The sequence below is a fragment of the Cariama cristata genome, unplaced genomic scaffold, assembly GCF_000690535.1.
Source record: "Cariama cristata isolate BGI_N322 unplaced genomic scaffold, ASM69053v1 scaffold2339, whole genome shotgun sequence".
NCBI lineage: Eukaryota > Metazoa > Chordata > Aves > Cariamiformes > Cariamidae > Cariama > Cariama cristata.
This window is the reverse complement of record NW_009635039.1, coordinates 65,809-89,059: the sequence shown is the minus strand read 5'-3', so window position 1 is coordinate 89,059 and position 23,251 is coordinate 65,809. Positions and strand designations below refer to the sequence as shown.

The following is a 23,251-nucleotide window of genomic DNA, read 5'->3' as shown; positions in this document are numbered from 1 at the left end:
GCAAAGCAGGAAACTTGGGGGATGGATCCAAAAGTTTGGAGTACAATAATCATTCAGTTGGGCTTAAACTGGCTTTTAGAAGAGATATGTGCTCCAAAAGGTCTAGCAGAAGCCTTGTTTACATTCCGACAGGTAGAGGAAAGTCTTAAGTTTACTTTTAAAAAAGCAAGTTGTATTTCAATTTTTGTTGAGGTTGACATTCTATTTTTCAGCTGTTATTTTCCACAAAAATGGTTTAAACATAAAATTTTCTCCAATATCATGGCTATGAATGTGGCCTCTCCATAAAGTGTTAGTACAAAAAGACACAGATACTGGTGTCCTCTTTTTTTTCCTCACTCCTCTATTGAATTATGAAAAGACATCTTTATAGTAAAAGGAATAGAAAGTAGAAAGGTTGTCTAACTTTGACCAGTATCTGAAGGTACATTGTCTCTATTTTAACATTGAACATCCACACTTATTAAGGAGACTGCTGAAGTGTCTATGTATACTGCATAGGACACAATTGGACATGAATTGGAAATGAAAATACACATCACATTGCATGGCTAAGTAGAATTTCCAGTGATTTCTTCTGGATATTCCAGTGTATTCCTATTCTGCGTTTTAAAACAGGTTTCTAGAAGACAAATTATTGCTTTGATCTAAACAAACACAGTAACTGTACACCAGATGAAAAAAATATATATTTTGAGCAACTGTGCAATAGGGAACAAGGACCAAAAGGTTCTAAATGGTTGGACTTGATGAACTTTGAGTTCTCTTCCAACCATAATGATTCTATGATTCTATGATTCTATAAATAGGTTCTTCCAACTTCTGTGAATGGCATGTAATAAAGATGTATCTCTAGATTCAGAAACTGCACATAAGACTGTAAGAACTGCTGAGCTGGATATGTAATGATGTCATTTGGAATGAATGAAGGAGGCCATCAGAAAACATGAGTCTTCTACATCAGGGGACCTGAAGCTCCAGAAACAATTGTGTAAGAAAATTTGCGGTTGTCATTCTTTTTTCTTTCTCTGAGAGAAGGGTGAGAACCATAGCTTAGAGATTACCCTCCCATCAGTTCCAGGTGTCTCCACTGCACTGAAGATGTATCTTATGCCATTTCTGCTGGGACTGTAGCTGCTGCTGTTGGACCAATTGCAAAGTCCAAAAAGCTATTGTAACTCACACGATATTTGACAGATGACACTGTGTGCTATTAGGCTAAGGATAAAATACAGTATAACTTCTACTCTGGCAAAGAATTTGTTGCCTTGATCTTACGGGTACTCACCACCCAACTTTTTTGAGACAAAATATCACAGACTGTCAAAAGAAGTAAAAGATCTTTAAACCATAGCCTTTGAAGAAATACTGCATAGTTGTTTTGCCATTTAGGCCTGCCTCTTCAAAGAAAGAGAATTGTTCAGTTTAAATGCTGTCTTAAGTGAATTAATTCGATCAAATGTAAACTTTTGCAGTGAAGTCATCAAGGTTTGTGGTAATCATGTAGAAACACATTCATTGGAAACACATAATGTAAATATCTATGTTGAAATTATTAACATAGTGTATCTAAAGCGAATGCAGAGAAAAATGCACTTTTAAGGGACAGTTCTTGCCTATTATAACTTTTGTTAAGAAGAGGTGACTCCTGTTATAAACCCCATAGGTATGTACTGAATGCATCTATTGATGTATACATTGACTAGCTTAAAGTTATGACATATCTGCAATGATGACATCTATTTTTAGTTAAATAATTCCACACCTACGTTCCTTTTACTGTCTATGAAGAGTAACAGGCACTTATGCACAAGGACGAATCATCTGTCCCTAAGAAAGGCCTTGTCACATCCATTCACTACAAAGGGAATCTGGACTGAGTTTGTCATATAAATTGTTGTACTGTAGGCTTGTAAAGTTTAGAGTAGAGGAATCCCATCTCTTTGGTCGTAAGTCAGTGATGAACATGTACGAAAAATAATCATGACAATATTTCAAATAGAAGGATAAAGAGCAAACCGTGAAGATACAGGTTGTCATTAGTAATGAGATGCTTAATATATCTCATGTTTAATAAATCAAAGTAACTATTTTATCACAAAGATGCTAAACATAGTTAACATGATTTTCAGGAACCTCAGTAATCTCCCTGACAGATACATATCTTTTCCAAAAGCTTAATTAGGTGTGTATGATCACTTTCAAAGACTGAGGTAACACCTAAACACAGTAATTGATTACAGCTCTTTAATTATCCCATGCAAGTTTTTTGGGGCTCCTGTTTAGGCTGAACTCTTCTTGCTATTGACTAGGTAGAGGATTTCACCTTAGACAGTTGTCGGTCTGCCATTTTCTGAAACACTGCACTTCCTTAATAGGAAATTTGTTTCTCTGCAAAGGCCCAACATGAAGTCTTTGCTGCATCAGGTTGTAGATTAAGTACCGAACTTCATATTTCAAACCATCTCCTCCCAAATGTAGGTCCTAGTTTTACCTAACTGTTCTTACGTCAAGCTTCGCTCAAGGTAGAATATGAATCTGCTGACTGTTCTATTCTCTATTTCTTCTATCTGCTTTTGCATCAAGTCAGTCTGTTGACGGAATCTTTTGAGTATCTTCATTGGTCTATTTCTTAAATACCTTGAGGAGATGTAAAATCACAGAGAAAATTTATTTTCATGTTTTAAATGGTTTTTTTTCTAGTTAAAAAACAACAAAATATGCAGTTATAAGTTACAAAACCCTTTTTCCTTAATGGTGTCAAAGATAAATACCAGGTATTCTTCAGGAAAAAGTTGGACTGTTGGATCTATGTGGCAAGACATCTCTGAAAGTGTTGATTGGCACTCATAAGACCGCTATGAAATTCAGGGGAAAGTTCATCAGGAAATATATTGTATAATAGAGTTCTGAAAGTTACGCATCATCTAAACGAATCCTGTGGGCTTCTTCTAGAAGTAACAGAGAGTGAGGTGCACTGTGAGAAAGTGATTAATTCATATGTCTCTAGACTAAATGGTATTTATTCCTTTTTCTAGATGCCTCATTCTCCATAGGCAAATCTTTGACAGTGACTTCTGACTAGACACATAATATTTTGATTTAAAGTTAACCTTAGTCTTTCCTCACCCCTGGGTGTATGCCAACACAACTTTACTCAGTTCAATGGGCATAAGACATTTTAGACTGGCTGAAAGTCTGATTCACTCAATCTTGTCCTGCCTCTATTGTTCTATCAAACCTTCATGTGAAATCTTTACTCTCAGTATGACCAGCGCTCACCTCTTTGCTGTATAATAAAGAGCAACTATTAATAGTTTCTATACAGACACTATCCAAAACAATAAATAACACCAGTCATAATTACAAAATTTAAAAAAAAACCAACCACCTTAAAATCCTTGATCATGGTGCATCAGCAAAAGCACAGAACAAAAAAAAATTCTACATGCAACAAGAACTAAATGAATGCTTGCTTTCTGGTTACTACCCCCTCTGCTAATATCCGTTCATTTACTTGCAACATGCGTCATACAAACACAGTAATGTCACAGGATTGCGTACACTTACAGGGTAATGGTTGATAGTTCTGACATCTTGCAAGAGTGCTGGTTAGCCCTCTTAGGCTTACAGTAGCATTTCTGAACGCAGCTGCTAAATATGACAAGATTAGCATTTTTTTCAGCATATTGTGAACAGACCAAGGTAGGTCACTTTCAACACATTTCATGAGACACATCACAAAGATGGGAAGCGGACATGACAGAATGAAATTACAGCACAAACCAGCTGCTTGACTGAAGCAAAAATAAACAAAAATTTAAAATGCACTGGCTGTCGCTGACAATTGTGATGTGTTGATTCACAGACAAAGCAAAGATTGAACAACCTGGAGGCAGGCAGGCAGCGTTATGCATCCAAAATACACATGACCTTTGCAGTCTGGTATTGTACAGAAGGTAACAGAACAATATATTAAACGAAAATTGACTGCATGCTTGTGGAGAACAACCAGATAGTAACATGTAGGATGGAGATTAATCTAAGATGAAATTGGATCTGATGTTCCTCATTTTCATGTGTAAGTAAGTAAGGTAGTGAAGAGTACTAGTAAGGACACAAAAGCATTTTTTCACCCAGCTTCCTTGATGCATGAGAAGGGGACTTCAGTATGGAAATTGCACGTCTGACTGGTAATTCAGAGGTACCAGTTATTTTTTATCACACACTCTAAGACAGGTGTGGTTATAAAAGCAGCAGACACATATATTATGAACCAGGACCATGATTTCTACAAGTTGCATTTTGAGAGATCTAGTAAGAGATTTTGTATCTGTTATGATGGGCTGAAAAACATGAGAAATGAAAACAGTAATTTCTTGTCAACTTTTGAGGGGAGATGTTTTTGGTTTTGTTTTTTGTTTTGTTTTGTTTTGTTTTCAACATGTGATTGTTTTGGTGGAATTCATCTCAGGGTGAGTTGGATATTTACAGCATAGGTGTCTAAGCAAACTGGACATCCTTGATCCCTTGAGAATCATTACAGAGAATAAGCACTCAAGAGAGAAATACACAGTTATTGATCGGACTATATCTGACCTATTTTAGATGTCCACGTTAGGATGAGAAGAACAGCCAAACTGACTACCAAACACCACTGACTACCCTGACTAAATGTTCATTGACTGTAAAGGATAATAACATGATTTTTTAAAGCAATTGCCTACAAGGCAAACATCTAACTTTATTCAAACTAATCAAACTCTGATTCTGTTGCTCTGCTTATATGCATGGTCTAAGATTTGTGTTCACCTAACCGTAGATGGGAGATGCAATTTATAAGCTGAATAGTAAAACAAAACAAATTGAAAACAGATTAAATTTCTCCCTACTGTTAACACCTTTAAGCCAATCCCATTTACTAGAGTCTTATTTTGTTTTGTTTCCTTTTGGGTAATTGAGACACGGCAACCGCATTGTTATGCGTGCTTGCACACATCCAGCAAATAGAAATAGTAATCATGTTTCAGCTTACAAAATGGATCTCATTTCTTGGATGATGCTAAGGAAATAAATATGAAAATGACTATTCCTTTAACGGTATAACTCCTGTGATAAAATTATGCACCACCTCTGTTTTTCACAGAGTTGTATTGTATATTGATTGTCAGCTAAGACTGATCAAAAACAAGGAGGGAAGTTTTAGAGATAGTGCCTTTTTACTATGACTGAGACCTTCAGAAGTGACTATGGATTTTGAGTGTGTCACTCATTTTTCATCACCTGATCTGAAACACATTTTGTCAGACCAATTTTTACCACAAGAGGGCTGTTCAGCATTTGTTGAAAAGCAGTGCTCCTGAAGGCACTTTAAGCTACATAACCTGAAAATGAAACATCTAAAAATCAATAATCACTTTGAAAACTCGTAGTCGTGGGGTCTTGTAGGGGGTTGTGCTCTTCAATGACACACTTAATGTTGCTGTGATAATCTGGAAAAAAAAATCCCCACCCATGTTGCCTGTACTGCTTACGCCCTGTTTTATTTGGCAGGGATTGATATTCATTATAGGTTTTTCTAGTGAGTAGACCTAACATGACAGCACTCGTTATTTGCTAGAATTATCAAAAAGGACAGACTTGATTTTGAAAATAGTATTGCAGAATTAACTGCTGCTCCCTACCTAATGAGAGGACATTTACACATGGGCTTGTGATGGAAAACTTTGATAATACTTCTTAGGAAAACATTAATATTTTAGTGCTGTTGGCATTTTTTCTGCCATCTTATTTAATTTAGATAGAATTGTCTTTCTGATGTTAGATACTGTAAATTGACCCAAAATCTTTAGAGTACAGAACTGATAGAAGTTTTCCTTCCTTCCTCTCCTTTTTTTTCCCAAAAACTTCCTTTCTTTCTTTCTTTCTTATCAGAGTAGAAACATTGGTGGAAGAAAAGGGAGAAAGAGAGATGAGAGAGAGGAGACAGAAACCAGAAAGAAATGGGAAAAAATAGCCAAATAAAAGATAATTAATATACATGATATTACGGATATCAAAACACTACATGAATTACAGCAGGATCCTCAGATCTCTGTAGGCACACACAGAATGGAATTGGTCGCATCTAACTATGTATATCCAAGATTAATTTATACTAAACTATCACCTTTAACTCAATCATGGAAAGAAACAAGCAATTCCAGAGGCTGAGCTGACCTGTGTAACAGAGGCATCTAAGACATATGGGATGCATTGTCTTACGGAGGTGCCCTGGTCTCTCACTTTGACCATAGACGATGACTAGACTGCTTAGATTAAATACGAGACTTTAGACAGCTAAAGGTAAACAAGCTGAGTCTCACCGCATGTGTCCTGTGCATGGACTGCAGCTGCATCTGGGAGGAAGAGGGAGGGTGCTAGGGTGGAAGGGGAAAGAAAAAGTTAAACATTCCCAGGATTAAATAAGTGATGTATGACGTGGCTGAAGACCATCTTGTCAGACTGAGCACCTTAATGTCTGGCAAGTTAATGCAAATGAGAGAGTACACAAATTTGAGGCAAAAAGAGTTGCAATCAAATTATAAAGACTTTGTAGGTTTCTCAGAGGTGCTTAAGAGAAGTAAAAGTAAAATGAGCATGCTGATTAAGGGGAATGAAGTTAGGCTCTATTACCAAGACCATGTAGATTCATAACGAAAATGATCAGGGTTCTGAGTTTAGGTCGCTAATAGCACTCAGGGAATGACAGATTTTGTGGGCTGTCTCTGAATGTGCTGAAGGGGGATACTTTTGGGCACACAATAAAGTTAGAATTTGATTCATGCAAATTAAAACTGTGCCTCATTAAGAATCTTTGTGCACCCTGCTCAAGTAATTCTATGTAACCTCACTACGAATAGGATTGGCAACCATGTAGTAGCAGGAGAAGGAATGTAGAAACAAATCAATGAAATAAAGTACCGAAAATAAGATAAAAAGTTAACTAAACTGAAAGTAAAAAGATTGTATGGGAGAGAGAGAAAAAAATTGAAAAGTGGATCTGTATCATCTGTTATTTATGCTACATACCTACTTACCTACAACTGATATTGCTATAGATTGGGGACTTCTTTTCCTTGCTGCTCAATAGCTAAGGATTTCCTGAAGATAGACTTGTTTCTGGGCCAAAATACCAACTACATTTACAAAAACCCTGGACTTACAGATCAGATGTAAACAGTTTGGAAAACTGAACGCATTCTGTGAGCAGAGAACATACTATACAATTCCATCCTTCTGCAGTGACTGCAGGCCCTGATCCACTGAGTGCAAGTAGACTCGTTCACCCCTCTCATACAGACACAGAATAAGCATGGGTGTTTCTCAGAAAAGATATTTGGTTCCATCTCAGCTAATTTTCGAAGCTAACGATGTAGCTGTATGCCTTTTATTTTCTCACCCCATACTAGCTTTGCAGGCAGTGGTGAGAAACAGACCATAAAGTGAGATCTCTCTGACCTATTTTAGACATCCTGTTTACAATGAAGCTGTATTAAGGGTTTTATTCTCTTGACTAGGTAGATCTCTATTGACTGTGGAAGGAGTCCAGTGTGATTTTCTTATCAGGTGGATCCCGCGCTGTCTTGCTAAATGTACAATCATTGTTGTGCTCTTCTTGAAAAAAGGCAACTCTTGTTTCTCTACTGTTCAATCGAAAAAACAAGTCAGAGAGTCTTAGTCTAGTCACCTTTTGCCAAAGTCTTAGTCTTGTTACCTATAGCTCTACTTTTTACTGCTAACAACACCAAACCAAAAAAACCTTTCCCCTGACCTCTATAAGGGGTCTGAGGTATTCCAGGATCATCTTCTGACACCTGGGAATAATCTGAAAACAAGTTGGAAAAAAAAAGAGAAAGTGTGAGATCTCCTTCACAGTCCTTATCCAAAACACATTAAAATCAGTTGTCTTTAGTGGGTCGTAGCAGTTTTCTTTCATCTGACTTTTTGCTCTACCTTTTAGGGCTCTTGCATTGGTTTAACATGTGAGAGGTCAGCTTTGCTTCTCTTTGTTATCTTGAGTAGGTGTGTCTTACACAGCCCAGCAGACTGTGCTTTTTTTCATGATTTGCATTTTTTGTGTCTATGTACTTGTAAAGTCAGTGAACTTTCAGCTAAAAGCTAGGACGTAAGTAGGAAACCTCACAAGGGTCTTCTATGGATTTCAAAGCTCCCACATTATAGAGAACATTCTGTGTCCTCTATACACTTTACACAAGCATACATTTAATCCCACCAAAGTTAGATTTCTTCTATTGTAACTGAAAGCTAACATAGTAATTACAATCATTTGATACAGAAATAGTATGTCTGTGAGGAAATCACTATCACCTCTCCAGAGGCTGAAGCTGGATTACTGCTTGCAGACTATAGCTGTGGCTGAAAATGAATGTTTAACAAATACGAACTTGAACTGGAACTTTTTGTCCAGTAATTCTGATCTTTGCACAGATCTGAGGTTTGAAGATGAAACAGAATGGCCAGAGGCAAAAATCATCTCTACACTGTTCATTCTTGGCTTTGCTAAGTTCTATAGGGTGGACATACAAGGGTGGAGAAAGCCATTGTTATACTCAGAGATCAATGGAGATAAACCTTAATACTTAGCTGTGGTCTAGAGAAGAAAGCTGGTAGTAGAGAGCAGAATATTTCCATCAAAAGCAGTCTTTAAACGAACTGTAGCTACAAGGTTTCATGTCCTGATCCTTCTTCTGTATTAACTCTGGAGATCCTGTTTTAACAAGCTAGATTATTCTCACTGACTCCAGAGCGTAGACTAATGTCATGCATTATGGAATAATTCTGATGGAGGTGCATTAACATAACTGTAGTGTAGAAGACAGTAGCATGTTCAGTGAGAAAAATGTACCACACCAAATGAGATTCTTTAATGATTTTGAATATAGGTTTACTGTTTGAAATGAAGAATATGCATGTCCAAATCCAGCCATAAAATATCCGAGAATGTGATTAGCTCATTGTCCTTAAAACAAACAAGTGAGCAAAACCCACAGAGTATTTATTGTCACAGTCTGCCACAAGAAGTGGATTTTCAAGCATTATAGACATGTCTTAGTGTTGTCAGCTGGCAGAGCTCAGCATTGGTATAGCTACTCTGAGTTTATAGAATTTGCAGCTCTGAAGCTTCAGTTATGTTGTTTTGCCTCAGCTGCCTTACAACTTATATGTTATGCCTGCAGACAACAATCCAAGTTTCAACCTGTCTCTATAACCCTCCTTAATGAAAAAAGAGAATACTGCCTTTGTTGAAAAGGTCTGGGCTTGCAGACATTAAACAGCTGAACAACTCCACTGTTTTCATGGGAAATACGTGAGAGGAATTACAGTCTAGAAATCTCTCAGTAATGATACAGGTGCACAGCAAATGAGGTACTAAGACTATGTTGTGAACCATAGGCACAACTATAGATTGGTCCAGTCTTGAGTTAGTATACATTTGTTTAAACCAACTTCATTGAGACTTAATTCAATACTAAGCCGTGGTAACCTGGTGGCCTTTGAGTGTGTACTTGTACTCTCCAAGGCAGGAAGAATTAGTTCCTGGGCAATCAATCAGTTACCTAGTTTGCACCACATAGTTCCTTTTATGCACATTGTTAGTTACAAGAGCCTCATGAGATGTTCACCCTTCCAGATCAAAAAAACTTCTGCACTGTGACAGTAACATCTTTCTTGTCCCTTCCATAACTCAGACTCTAAGGACTATGTTCTTGCTTGGAGTACATCCTAATAATTCACCAGAAGTAAAACTAAAACCACTGGATGTGAAACATGCTAGCTGTTGAAAGAGACACAAGAAATCAATGGCAAGGAGAAGCAGAAACACTGAGGGGAAATTAAACTTCTTTTGTTCTCATATGGTAGAGGTAAAAATGTAAATGTAGCAAAAAGTAAATGGAAGATCATGGCTACTGGTGTACATCAAGCTTTGATGTAAATTGAAAGCACGTTCAAGATCAGAGATGTCAGAATTATTCTCCATTGTCTGCAGTCTCGCAACAACTACTGCATGACCAGTTGCTTCAGCTCCATGTTTATCTTTACACTAAGTAATCAATTCAAAGAAACAAAGGTGCAAACTGATTTGGGAACAAATAAAATTCCAGATCTATCCTTTTCAGCCTAACAATGCATTCAAAACAACAAGTTTAGCTATGAACAATGCAAGAGGGAAAGGAAGAAGAGCCAGAATTGTTTAATTTGGATGCTCCCAAGTTAGTTCTCAATTTGAGGTTTCTGAAAAATTATCTGAATCTCCAAACCCAGTAAATCTTTCCCAGTAAATAAGCTACCTTGATAAAGGATACAACACTGCACCCAAATCCAGGGTAATTCGTAAAGATACATGGCCTTAGGCACTGAATGTTCTCTATCACGTTGATCTCCATGACAACTGAAGTTACCAATACAGTTCAAAATTAGGTTATTCATTTTGATGAAGTGCAGTGACTTTAGAAACATATTTGAGGTCTGTACCCCATTTTGTTTAGGAAGCTACCTTATTTTTGCTAATCAGTAAACTTGAATGTGTGTCAAAAGTTATTATATTATAGAGAATTTGGTTAAGTGTAGTCAGTTTCAGATTAATGTAAGAATCTTTATATCATGCACATTGCTTAAGTATTTGTGGTCATTTCAAAAGCAATGCTGGAACAATTTTAGAGATATATAGCATTTCAGACAGCACATTTTGTAGGCAAAGACTTATATTTACACAGGTCTACAAGCACAGACACAAGCTCTTATATATAAATCATGCTGGCTTGAGCTTTTAGATGTTATGGGTACTGTTCCATACCAGTTATGGTAATCAAGCCACAAAGTTTTAGGTACTGGCTTTGAAAGACATTTAGGTCTGAAATATCCGGATATAGGCTACTAACATTTCAATGGGAATTCATAAGACACTATTTAGACTTTTTTTGTGCCCTAACCTCCTTGGAGACAGGGCTGTTAGGGCTAATCCAACCCTTGATAGAACTGTTGAAAGTGCATCAAGCTTCTTCTTAAAAAATACGGAACGAACATTTCTATAAAGAGAACCACACTGTTGAATATAACATGGCATTGTTCTCTCCTTCACTAACAGGCACACCTCCTTGATCTTTCAAGAGAAGGACCATCTATTAATGGCTTATCTTTTAATGCAAAAACACTCCTTTCCAGTTCATGGCTTGCTCTTGTAACAGATGGGGAAAAAAGTCTGTGCTTTGCTCATTTAGGACATGATCTGTGGATAAAACCTTGGTTCTCTAAGGCTGCCACAGAGCATGGAGTCAAGTGGAAATTTTAAGTCACCATTAGAGAATTGTAAAGCACAAAACTTAGGTAGATTTCAAAAAAGTCAGCGAGTTCATCAACCACATAAATCAGTGTTATATGCTTTCCTCTGTCCATATACTCACTGAAACCAAAAACTTGCCCATGAAAATACCTTACAGCAATGTGCACAAACAGTGTTTAAAGACAAAGTCATTCTATTTTTCATTACTATTTCAAAATAGAAAATAACAGCAGTCATCCTCCGTCATACAGACATCATCTGTGCAGGCCAAGACACAATGGACTTAGACTCTAACCACCTTCTAAGGATTTCAAAATAACAGAAGCAGAGCAGTTTTTAACATTGCATTCATCACAGATGATCTTCTAACCACAAGAAATAAGTTTTGTGATCAATTATTTCAAAATCAGATCCTGTCAAAACTCCAGTAAAGTGCTTGTATATCATTGGAAATGAAGGGAATTTCCTTTAAAAATACTGATTTGCTCTTCTGTATTATCCTTCTGGTAAGTGCCCCACAAAATAACAAAACCACTTTCAAGTTGGACATAGTTTTAGGTCTGATCCCATCATCACTGTGAGAGTGTAAAAGATGCATACTGGATGAGAGGACAGCAGTTAGGTTAGGAAGCTAAATTTGACAACCAAAGACGTATGTTCGTGTTCCTCTACTTGCCACAGGCTCCAGGGGGGATTTTGACTGGGCCTCTTTGTGCATCATACCCTCAGCTTTTCAACGGGAATGACAGCTCACAGGAACATTATAAACACACTAAATATTCTATGCTGTTTGGTTTTACAGTAGTTGAGACCACAGCAAATCTATAGATAGATAATTAAAGCAGAATAGAGTTTTCATTTACTTTATCTGGACAGAAATAAATCCCTATGTAATTATATTCTTGTTAATTATGATACGTAGGCTACATGACTTACATTCCTAACAAGTACACTCAGTTGTTTTCCAATCCCTACCCGAAAAGTTTGGGCACAAATTAATACCCTCGTCCCTCCAAAAAATCCAAAATCAAAAGCAAAAAAACCCCAAACCAACACCCAAAATAATAATTTGCCTTGGGAAATGTAAATGAAAAGTGTAGTAGTTGTGAACGAGAACATTTTCTCTAGCACATTAAATAAAACCATCAAGAATTAGTGTCAATCAAAGTAGCAAACTTCTACCCTCCTAGCATTTCTTAGAAATGAGAATTAGATCCTTGCTGATCATGCACTGACACCAAATCATTATCACCTATGTTTTCAATTGTATTTTCTTGTGGAAGAAAAAAATTAGCCCAGGGACATGAGTTCCTTTCATCGCTGGGTTAGTAGGTATTCCAGGACTCAACTGAGAGTACCTGGGGTTAAGAAACTAAAGTGCCATAATAAAGAATATACTGTTCATCAAACACCTGCCGTTTTCTTGTCAAAAATGAGACTTTTGGCATGAAGATCCTATCAATAATTATTAAGGTTGGCAGTCTGAGCACTTGCAGCAAGACAAAGCGGTAGCAGAATGAATCACTGAGTGTCCAGTGACTTTGTAGGTGAACTGTAGAGGAGTGTTGTTTACCAAAACATTTGTGTTACAACATTGCTTTTCCTGCTCTAACCCTCTAGGTTGCACCATATGTAAAATCATACCTACCTATGATACATGCCATGTTTCTCCTTTCTTTCCAGCAAGATGCTGATTGGAGGAATGACGTAGACCTGAATTAGCTAGATATATGTGGGGTTTATTTTCTTTTCATTAAGATTTCAACATGTGATACAAAATTTATGAAGAATCTGTCAAAGCAAAAGCAGAGACAAGCTTCCCCCTCCCAAATTATACTATTCATGATAAACTGGAAATAATAATTTAAAAAAAGATTTTGCAGTTAAATGTGTTTGATCCTTGAAAATGAATGAATAAGCAAAGATTTAATGGAAATGTGTGGGCCTTTTTAATTTTAAGGGTTATTCCACCATGCATCTACATCATGCATACCTACTTAAATACTGTAGTGGTTTATGGTAGTGATGTTTTTAGATGATTTTCTATAATAAAGCTTTCAGCAATGCAACAATGCTCATGAAAATAATAGCATGGATTTAAGCTTTGTGTAAGCATTTCTATTGGAATATGGATTTTTGGGGGGTGAATGTACTCTCTCTATGGCAACTTGACCAAAACCAGGATGGCTGAAAGCAGATGCTGACACATCATGTTACACACTACTGGCTGAATTTCTCACGGGAAAAACACTGAAGCCTTGCCAGATCAATTTATTGTCTCTTTCCTAAAATTCCAGACAAGGAACCAATGTATGAAAAACCATACAAATATATGGGCCTGATGTGACACACTGTGTGCTGAACCAGCCATAGCAGGGTTGTGAATACGTGTTTCCAGTCCTCAGAATTGTGAGTGCACATTGGATTCACGAACTACTAATGTGATGCTACTTGGCTTTCAGCATATGGTGTAACAGTGTCCCTAAATAATCTACTACTACTTCAAAATATTTACAAACTGTGTAATTGGAGATTGCTAAAAATCAGGCAGTGCTTTCGGTTCGGAAACACATTAAGTTAAATTGAACAGGATGGAATATAGAGCTACAAATACAAGACACTGTCATTTGTATTGTAGGATTAAGTATGTCATGTCTATAATCACGGCACATTACAACTGTTTGAGCCATTCATTCACTAGACAGGGCAAGAAACCTGTTGGAACTATGCAGATAGTTGTCTTAATTACACTAGTAACACAATATCACTTTATGTTTCCCTAGTACCTGAGGATCCCAGAACTTCTCACTCAGATAGAAGTCTATTGCATTTGCATTACTGGTCCTGCTTTGGTTTAACGCTTAATCAGTGGAATTATTCAGGACTGACACAAGATTAACTGAAATTGGAACATGGTTCAAGAAAAAAAATCATGTGCTTATTATGCCTTTGGCGGTTCACTCCTGATGCTAAAAAGTAAATAATGATTATGATGACTATTAGGAGGAAGTATGAAAGTTGATTAATGTTCTCAGAAAAAATAAAAAGGAATCATAAAATTAAAACTAACATTAAAAAAGATGGTTTCTCTTTCCTTTTTAATTCCTACCTCTGCTGCTTAGGTATTTTTGATGAATCTAGCCCCCAACCATTTCAGCCATAAGGAGGAGTTTCTATCTAAAACACCAGTAAAAGAAAGATGGAGTTACTACTCTTTCAGAATCTGACACATTTTGAAGTGTTCAGTCTGAAATGGGATCAGCAGCATGCAGGCAGCTTTGAGAGAGAACTAAATGTGTGAAGGAAGGTCGATTAGGCATGAGACTGGTGACGAATGACTGAACATAGAAGTTGATAAAATGCAAGCTTATAACCACTAAAGCATTTGACCGCTGCAGAAAATTTTTAGGAATTAAGTACATATTTCCAAGTTTTTGTCAGCCTAAATGCAAAGGCTATTGCATACAATGATCATCAGGTTATTTAGAGAGAAAGTCTGATTTTTTACAGGAGTAAAGCACTCATTATTGTGCTGCAAATTATACAAATTATTGACTGATTTTTTTAAAGCAAGTCTTACATTCTCTAGTGGCTACACTATATTAATTAAACATTAGCTCCCCAGTAGTGCACTCTTCTGTTGTATTCCTGTCATAGCTTGCAACTAACTTCAGTAGTGGGAATTTTTAATAATGCACACTAGTAACAATATATAGTTAATCTTTGAATTTAAGCACATCCCCAGGGCTTTTAAAGTCAAATACAGGCTTAAGTGATTTGCAGAACCGTGACCATAGTGTCTATAAACTAGAGATGGGGTAGATTTTCCTAACAAAAACAATTACTAAAAGGACCTGAACATAATCATGTACCATATATATAAGAAATTATATCCTACTCAAAGTCAATAACCAAGTTTTTGTGAGATCTTTTATTTTCTTTTTTGATGATGCAAGTCCTGACTAAAGGGTTATTCCAAAAAGTAGAAGACTGACAGTAGAATAAATCTCAATCACTGCTGCAGATACCATGTTACATTATCTTCAGAAACAGGCTGAACATCCTTCCTCAACCACAACTGATCTGTCTCATGTACTAGAGGTAAAGTTCTTAAATATGTTGTGGAATGAAGATCTGGATGGAGAATTTGATCAATGGAATGACGTTTAATAGTTTATAACAGCAAAATAGGACATGGAAAATGCTTAATATGGACCACAATCTAAATGCTGCAGAGATTTCAATATGGTGACATAACCATACTATGATCTATCTTTCTCCTTCATTACAACAGCGCTCTTTTTAGAGGATATGTGTGCACAAGTATTGAGTATGTCTCGTGTATAACTGCATAGACTTATTAATTTCATTTCTTTTTGTCATTTCTGTGTGACTTTTCTGTTGTTGAGTCTGTTTGGATAAACAACACTCCACTTCATAACACATACATAAATGCAAGATCAATTTATACACACCCATTTATAAAGTTGCAAAAAAATATGAAAAATAATGGCAGCGAATGAAACAGAAAATATGATGTTCTCTCTTGGTTTTGGTGGTTAACTATACACATAGGAAAAATATCAGTAAAACCCAGTCACCATATTGATCAAAAATGACAAGGATGTTTTATAATCTAGTTAAATCACTGGAGTCTACGGCATGCTTTGCTTCATATGTGAGAGATGTGCAGCAGATACCAAACATGCACTCAGCAGGTCGTACTCAGAACTAACTCTGCACATCTTGGGTGCTAATTACAATCTAAGATTCAGTGAATGACTTCCCAGCAGCACATACATTGGAAGTCTTCATGCAAACCCTAGGCAAATCATGCATACAGTTAACATATTCACTACACTTTCTCCTGAGTGTTAACTCTGAGATATATCCACCTGTAGAATGAATTTAAAGCATTATTTTTGTCCGTGGAAACACAATTTAGAGCAACCTTCAAGGGCAGTACTTTCAGTAAGTTGTTGTCTGACTACAGACGTGAAAAAGTGATGCATAAAATATTATAATTTCATGTAAATGTAAACAAGACAATAGGAAAGAAGGGAAGAAAAATAGGTAGCTGGAGGACATCTCTTTCCTTGAAAATTGTCGTTGAGGTGGATGACAACATTATATTATGAGTGTGGTTACTTAGGGTAAAATTGATCACTGGTTAATTAAAAAAAAAAAGTACTCCAAAAGAAAGATCTCCTACTTTACCCTGACATCTTTTATTTTTATTTAAGGTTTCCACGACTTGCCTTTTTTCACCAGGAATTCAGTGCTAAATCAAATAGTCTTACCAGTGTTTATGAGTGCTAGGAATCACTAGAGCTCACAAAAAATTGCAAAGCAAATGTGTGTGGTGTTTAGGCTGAAAAGCCAAGAAAACACCAAATGTGCTGCCACATATCCTAGTTATTCAAAATTATTATATAAATTTTATATGGAGAATGATTGCATGCACTAAAAATGGGAATGACGATCATCTCAAATGGCCAATCTCTGTCCTTTAATGAGGTGGAAACTAGCAAAAGGGATATTGGCTTTAAAAAAATGTAAATCACAAGTTTTAAAACTTCTAAAGGAAAATTTTAGGATTTGTTGTGCATTTTTAAGCTGTTCTAGGGATGTGTGGGAATTGTTTGGCTTAAGTGGAATGCATTCAAGGTTACAAGAAACATGAACATAAGCAACTTTAGGAGATCTTCCTAAACTAGAATTCAGTCCAAAGTTAATGTAATCTTTTTGCCAAATCTCATTGCTTTCAATGAACTTTGGATCATGTCCCTGGCAAGTATGAAGCACAGCAGACTGTCCGATAAGTCTAATAATATTTATGCCTGGTCAATATGTTAATTTCCAGATAACTGACATAGAAAGAAGTTTTGGATTTGTTTTTAATCTTGTATTTATGCTTATTTGCTAGGCCTTTTAAAGAAAGGTGAAAGTTGGCATTAAAATGCACTTTAATGACTTCTGGATTTTAAAAAAAGTAAAACTCAACCAAAGTAATTTTATAGATCCTGTGACACTCTGAAAATCAAATTCAGCTGACGTGTCTTTTTGACTTTGTCTTTTTTCCTATGTGTATATTAGAAATCTAAATTGGTTACTGTTTTATTTGTACTTACAAGTAAATGCTGGATTCATTGCCCCCGATATCAGGTGACTGGAGTTTCTGCACAAGTATCACAATTATGCCAATAAAAAGCACAAAGTTTACCTAGGGGAAAAAGAAAGGAAAAAATTATGACAATAAAATATTTTCTTTAAGTATGAGAATGAGACATTCCCAGTGACTTGCTGGCTCCGCTGCCTTTATTCTTGTACAAACTGTAGTCTAGAAGTTTTATAGGGTCAGGAGTAATGGAATAAGTTTACAAGGGTCTTATAGCTCCGTTTCCATGTGAAAATATCCCCCTTGCAGCAGCTAAAGGCAGAATTTCTTCAGTCCCAAGTACCAGATAAGACAAACATAAATGAAAGGATTTCAACATTTTTCATTATCAATCGGTGCAAAGAATAAAAAGAAAGATCCCTGTACATCGAAACCATATAGCAAAGATCTCAACATTAAAAACATCTTTAACGCCCATTCTCTGAACTAAGGCACTTCTCATTTTAGAAGTATCCATCAGTCACAATATAGTGTCTCCCCTTTTCTGAAATGTCCCAAGTTGTGTCACTTTCCCTCTGCTTGGCTGAATCTGGCCCAAGCTGAGATGACCTCATGTTTTTGGGAGCGGAAGCGGGGGGAGCGTGGGTGTTAATGTTCATCTTCATGTCTTCTAGTTTTATGTTATCCGGGGCATCTTCTCTTTCATAGAATCATGTAATTACAGATATAGTTCTAAAAATTTGGAGATTAATAAAATGTCTTGTTATATCATTTGTAAAGCCATTTGAAGCTATTTGCATTGGTTATTTGCCCTCAGAAGCATTGAGGAAGCACATCCTCCAAGTGCTACTTACCATGATTGATCCAACCACAGGGCCCTTGATAACCCACCACAAGGCAGTGTTGTCATTCATGTCCCAGCAGCTGCAGTTGTTAATGAAAGAATGGGTTGGGGAAAGAGTAGGAAAGAGAAAGATAAAGATAAAACATGGAAGTTAATAATCTTATAACAATTTTTAAGAGGGCAGAGAGTGGGAAATTGGTCTTGCAGCTAAATGATTTTATTTAGGTTCAAAGGTGCTAGTTCTTTAGTCTATCCCTGTTGTAGCTTTCTTTTACAGCCTTTACTGAACTTACCTGAAAGTAAAATAAGTATTTTTTGTGGCAATTTCAATGGTAACTCTTACTAAACACTTTAGTTATTTTGGAAAACATCTTTATGTGTGTTTCTGTGTCTACAGACAGTACAACTGTAAAATTGTCCCTTTAAGCTAACATCTCAGTAGAAGGGGAAAAAAGACAGGGACACCTAGAAGGGTAAGAGATGGTTATTCCAAAGTTACTTTTCCAGGGTAAACAGATATGAATGTTGGTTCCTGACTCTGACATGATGATTCTTACACATATCTAGTACACAAGGATGTACCAGAGACTGGTTGTATTCACATATAGGAATGATTTTCCAGTCATTGGGTTGCAAGTCTTACCAAGAAGCAATGATTCGTCTAAAAAGGTTCAAGTACTAAACAGCAGTACTTGTCAGTCAGCTGGAGTCAGCTCCTTTTTTAAGCTGTTAGGAGTGAATGATCATAAACAAAATGGCATTTCTACCTCAACATTTAAAATCTTCCTCCAGATTCACCAAAGGATTCTGCTGAAGGTTATTCCATATGAATACATTTGGACATTTATTTGTAGCGAAAGCTAAATACAGGACCCATATCCAAATGGGTTTTTAACATATATTTTTAGAACTAGAAAAACAATAATAATGAAAAAAAAATTTATTTCCCCTGCCACACCACCCCTGCTACACTATTTTAAGTCATTAAGAATTTGATTGTCAATTAAAAAATGTCTTTTATTTGTCTTCGCTTTCTTCCCCTCATGCTTCCCTCTGGAAAACATAAAATCACCGAATGTCCACTTTCTACCTGCAGTTCTGAGAAGGAGGGCTTCCCTCCCACTGGGACAACAGCCAAAAGTCCCAGCAGTGGTTGTCATGGTGCATTTGTCAGACGCCAAGAAACAATTTGAAAGGAATAAAACACTGCTGATCTTATGAGAGCTTAATGCAACTTCTGTGTCATTTAAATGGTAGTCTGGTAACATCTAGGGGAAAAGTGAAAATCTTTACTTTAAATAAAACTATATACATGTGTAAGTGTGACGAGTCAGAGCTAAAATTCCGTTGTCGAAGTGCATAATAGAGAAATCCCAAGTAGCTGAGTGATGTCTGGTTTAGAAATTTCAGTTGAACTTATATTTTCAGTTGAACAATATTTATTATATTTCAGTTGAACAATTTTTTGCTGGATTCCCATAAAACCAGCAATAAGGATGTGTGTGGTAGAGCTGGTGAGAATAGAGAAAATTTAGAGCTGGGATGTTAAATTTGCACAAAACTGCCTATTTTTCCTTCTATCTACAAAACCTAGAAACTTAAAATCCCCCAGAATCTATGGGACTGATGGCTGAGATTTTCAAATGCAAAGAAACATTTCTGAGTTACCTCACTTTGGATGCCCAACTTCATATATTTGAAAGGGGGCAAATGTTCAGAGGGAACTCCTTCTCACTCAGTCTGGAAATCAGGCTCTTTTCAGTTATAAACAATCGTACGCCACAAGACAAAAGCACCTAAAATCATTCATTATCTTTTTAATTCTTCGTATGCAGCTATAAATTAGGTGCCCTCTTCTGAAAATTACCCACTATTTGCAGAGCTCTGCCTCTTTAAGATGCACATTAAATCTACCCTGAAAGCCTTTAGTGAGTTGGCCGATGCTAGGCAAAGAATCTGGGCAGTTTCTAATGCTGATCTGGCTGTACAAACAGGCATTGATGCAATTTACCTGTATAGAAATGAGAAATTACAGGGGACAGAATCTACCTGCTCTAGATCCAGTCATCTATATTGAAGACATCTACAGCCCAATTTGTTAACCCAGGTTCTGGTTGCGACAAACAGATGCTTGGAGGTTGTTGTTTGGGTTTCTTGTTTTCCACACTGAAGGTTGGATGTTAGGAAGAACTTCTTCACTGTAAGAGTTGTTAGGCATTGGAATGGGCTCCCCAGGGAGGTGGTGGAGTCACCATCCCTGGAAGTGTTCAACAAATGTTTAGACATGGCGCTTCAAGACATGGTTTAGTGGGTTTAGCGGGCATAGTGGCATCGGGTATGTGGTTGGACTTGATGATCTTTAAGGTCTCTTCCAGCCATAATGATTCTATGATTCTTTGATGCATTTTAAAATTGTACTCTGGAGTGATACATCATTCCCTACAAATGTCTATTCTTCTTAGACCTATTCTTCTGCTTTTACAGGATGTGTCCTCAGCAAGCTCAGTTGCCAAAGTCTACCTCGTAGATGTCAACAATGAATCAGATCAAACCCACACAAAGGTTTTTTCAGGGACTTTTTTGGTCCAGTCCCTGTGATGTCTATTGGATGTAATGTGGTGGAAGAAACACCATCTTCTCCTCAGATGAACATGACCAGAAGAAAAAAAACACAATGCACAACAGAACAGTCTGTAATATCAGCCAACAAGTTGTACTACATAAACAGGCTCCCTAATTAGTTTCAAATGCATTGCTACAGAGGAAATCAGACACACAGGACTCTTTTTTCAGGATGGATGAAGGGAAGGGAGCCAGTAGGCTGGGGGAGAGATGTGATTTCCATTTGAAAAGGCCAAAGTCTGATCTCTGTTACATCTCTGGTGTACATCTGGAACAACTCCATTTAATTCAGTAGCACAGCTCTGGATAAACAGACAGTTGCATTTATCTCCACAACCCTGTCACTTACAGTGATATGAATCAGGAGCTGAAGTCAAGGGAGCTCTGCCAGTTTTATAAGGAACAAGCAGAAGGAGATTCAGACTCAGACTCTGTATTTTAGTCCCTGCCTTTGTGACTGTGGTTTCCCAGTTCAGTAATTTCTGCAATGTTTCCAGGCTCATGCTGGCTTTTCCCCCACCCCCAGAACAATGCTTGATGATTTTAAAAGTAACCATTGAGACGCTCAGCTAGAATCTGTCTAAATGTGTTGCATGCTAAGTAGTTTCTCTAGCTAAAAGAAAAGAAAGGTTTTTTTGGTTTATTTCTTCTTTCTCATTCTGCAAGACATTCCCCCTACCCATAAAATACAAGGACTGTTTGGACTCCTAAGAGAAATTAATGCATTTAGACCAGTGATGTATTCATAATAATGACACAACAGGGGGTTCTGTTTTGTTTTGCACGTAAATAAATGATTTAATTTGTCTTAATGTCATAATAGAACATTGGGTCAAAGCACTGGCATCCCCAGTGGAGGAAGGGCTTTATGCACTTTCCAAAAAGCCCATGAAAGAGCAAGGATGAAGAAAATCTGACAGAACAGTCAGTCTTGTGCAAATTTTGGAGTCAGGTATATGTCATATAAAGCAAAATTAAAACATAAGTCTAAATCTCTCAAAAATGGAATTTGGTTACATAAGGATGCTTTTCACTCAGATCAAGGTTTTCAAAGAACCACTACTGGGTTTTTGAAATTTTATTCAGTCTCCCTCATTCCCAGCATTTTTCTAATATTTCACCAATTTCAATCATGGCTGTCACAAAAAAAACATTGCTAAGTTTGTATCTTCAGTGTGTACGTACGTGTCCATTCCTACCAGCTATGTCTGCTGCTCTATCAGACCAGTCAATCTGCTGTCTACCGAGACGTGCAGGACCATCTCTGGAAGCAGCCCTTCCTTCTGGGCCTCTAGAAAAGACTACAGGATGCTTGCAGGATTTTTCCCTACTGAAAGAGACCTTTTGGGTGAAATCTACCCTCTTGAATTCTTTCCGAAATTATTCCATTTCCTCATTTTTTTTTTCACACAGAAGAGAGGAAGAGGAGCTCTGTCTCACCCGTACTCATCTCCCCAAATAGATTTGCAGAAAAAACTCTTCAAGGGGAAGCTAAAGTCCTAATTGCCTTTGTAAATCAAAGCTCAGCAACACCTCGTATAGATTTTACTCATCGCATCAGAGATATCTGCAGTAATTTCTACATCTGAGCTCATCACCTTCGTCTTCCTTCATAATTAGTTGGAGAGGAGTAGATAATCACAGGTATGATTCACCTGAAAGTTCTTTTAAGATGAGATAAACCATATCCTGGACTCCCCTAACTTAACTAGGCAGGAAATGGAGGACCACTGGGTCAGCTGCATGTTTACAGGGTAGATGCCTACGTCTTCTTTTATGAATTCACCAGTGCAATAGTGGCATAAACACCAAACGATGGCTACTTATGCAGATGAACAGGAAAGTACTCTAGGTTGGACACTGGACCTAGACTACTTGCATACACAAATCAACGTCAGAAATGGAAGGACCAATTAGTCATGTTCTCAGATCACTGTATTTCTGTTTCATCCTTGCCACCGTGCTGAATGCACGTGAAATGATTTCCCACACAGCAATACCTACCCAGTATCATCAAAGTGAAGTCTCAGCACTGCCCAGACAGTGACACAAATTGTTGGGGTACCTGCAGAAGATAAGATGGTGATATCATTAGCAGTCTAGACACATTTAGTACTCAGCAATGAACACTTTTTGCAACCTCTCCACTGAGGCTTTATTTCCTAATAGCACTCGTGCACGAAGCAATGCAATTCATTACATTAATTCAGAGCTCTAGAAACATCCATCGCAGTCAGAGGATGGGTTATTCTTGGTGGGATTGCAGAAGCAAAACTGATAACAGGAAAGAATGATGCTGTTTCAGGTCATTTTTGCTCAAAGT

General features: G+C 37.1%; 1 protein-coding gene across 1 annotated transcript in view; it reads right to left on the bottom strand.

Annotated features, from left to right (window-relative positions):
- The window catches only part of ADCYAP1R1 (adenylate cyclase activating polypeptide 1 (pituitary) receptor type I), a gene marked incomplete at its 5' end in the record, with an annotated part of 83,732 nt that overhangs the window by 9,286 nt on the left and 51,195 nt on the right, over positions 1-23,251 (bottom strand). The window contains 3 exons of the mRNA XM_009707355.1: positions 17,476-17,567; positions 18,317-18,386; positions 22,933-22,993. Of these exons, the coding sequence (XP_009705657.1) occupies positions 17,476-17,567; positions 18,317-18,386; positions 22,933-22,993 (223 nt within the window). The remainder of the gene's footprint in view (positions 1-17,475; positions 17,568-18,316; positions 18,387-22,932; positions 22,994-23,251) is intronic.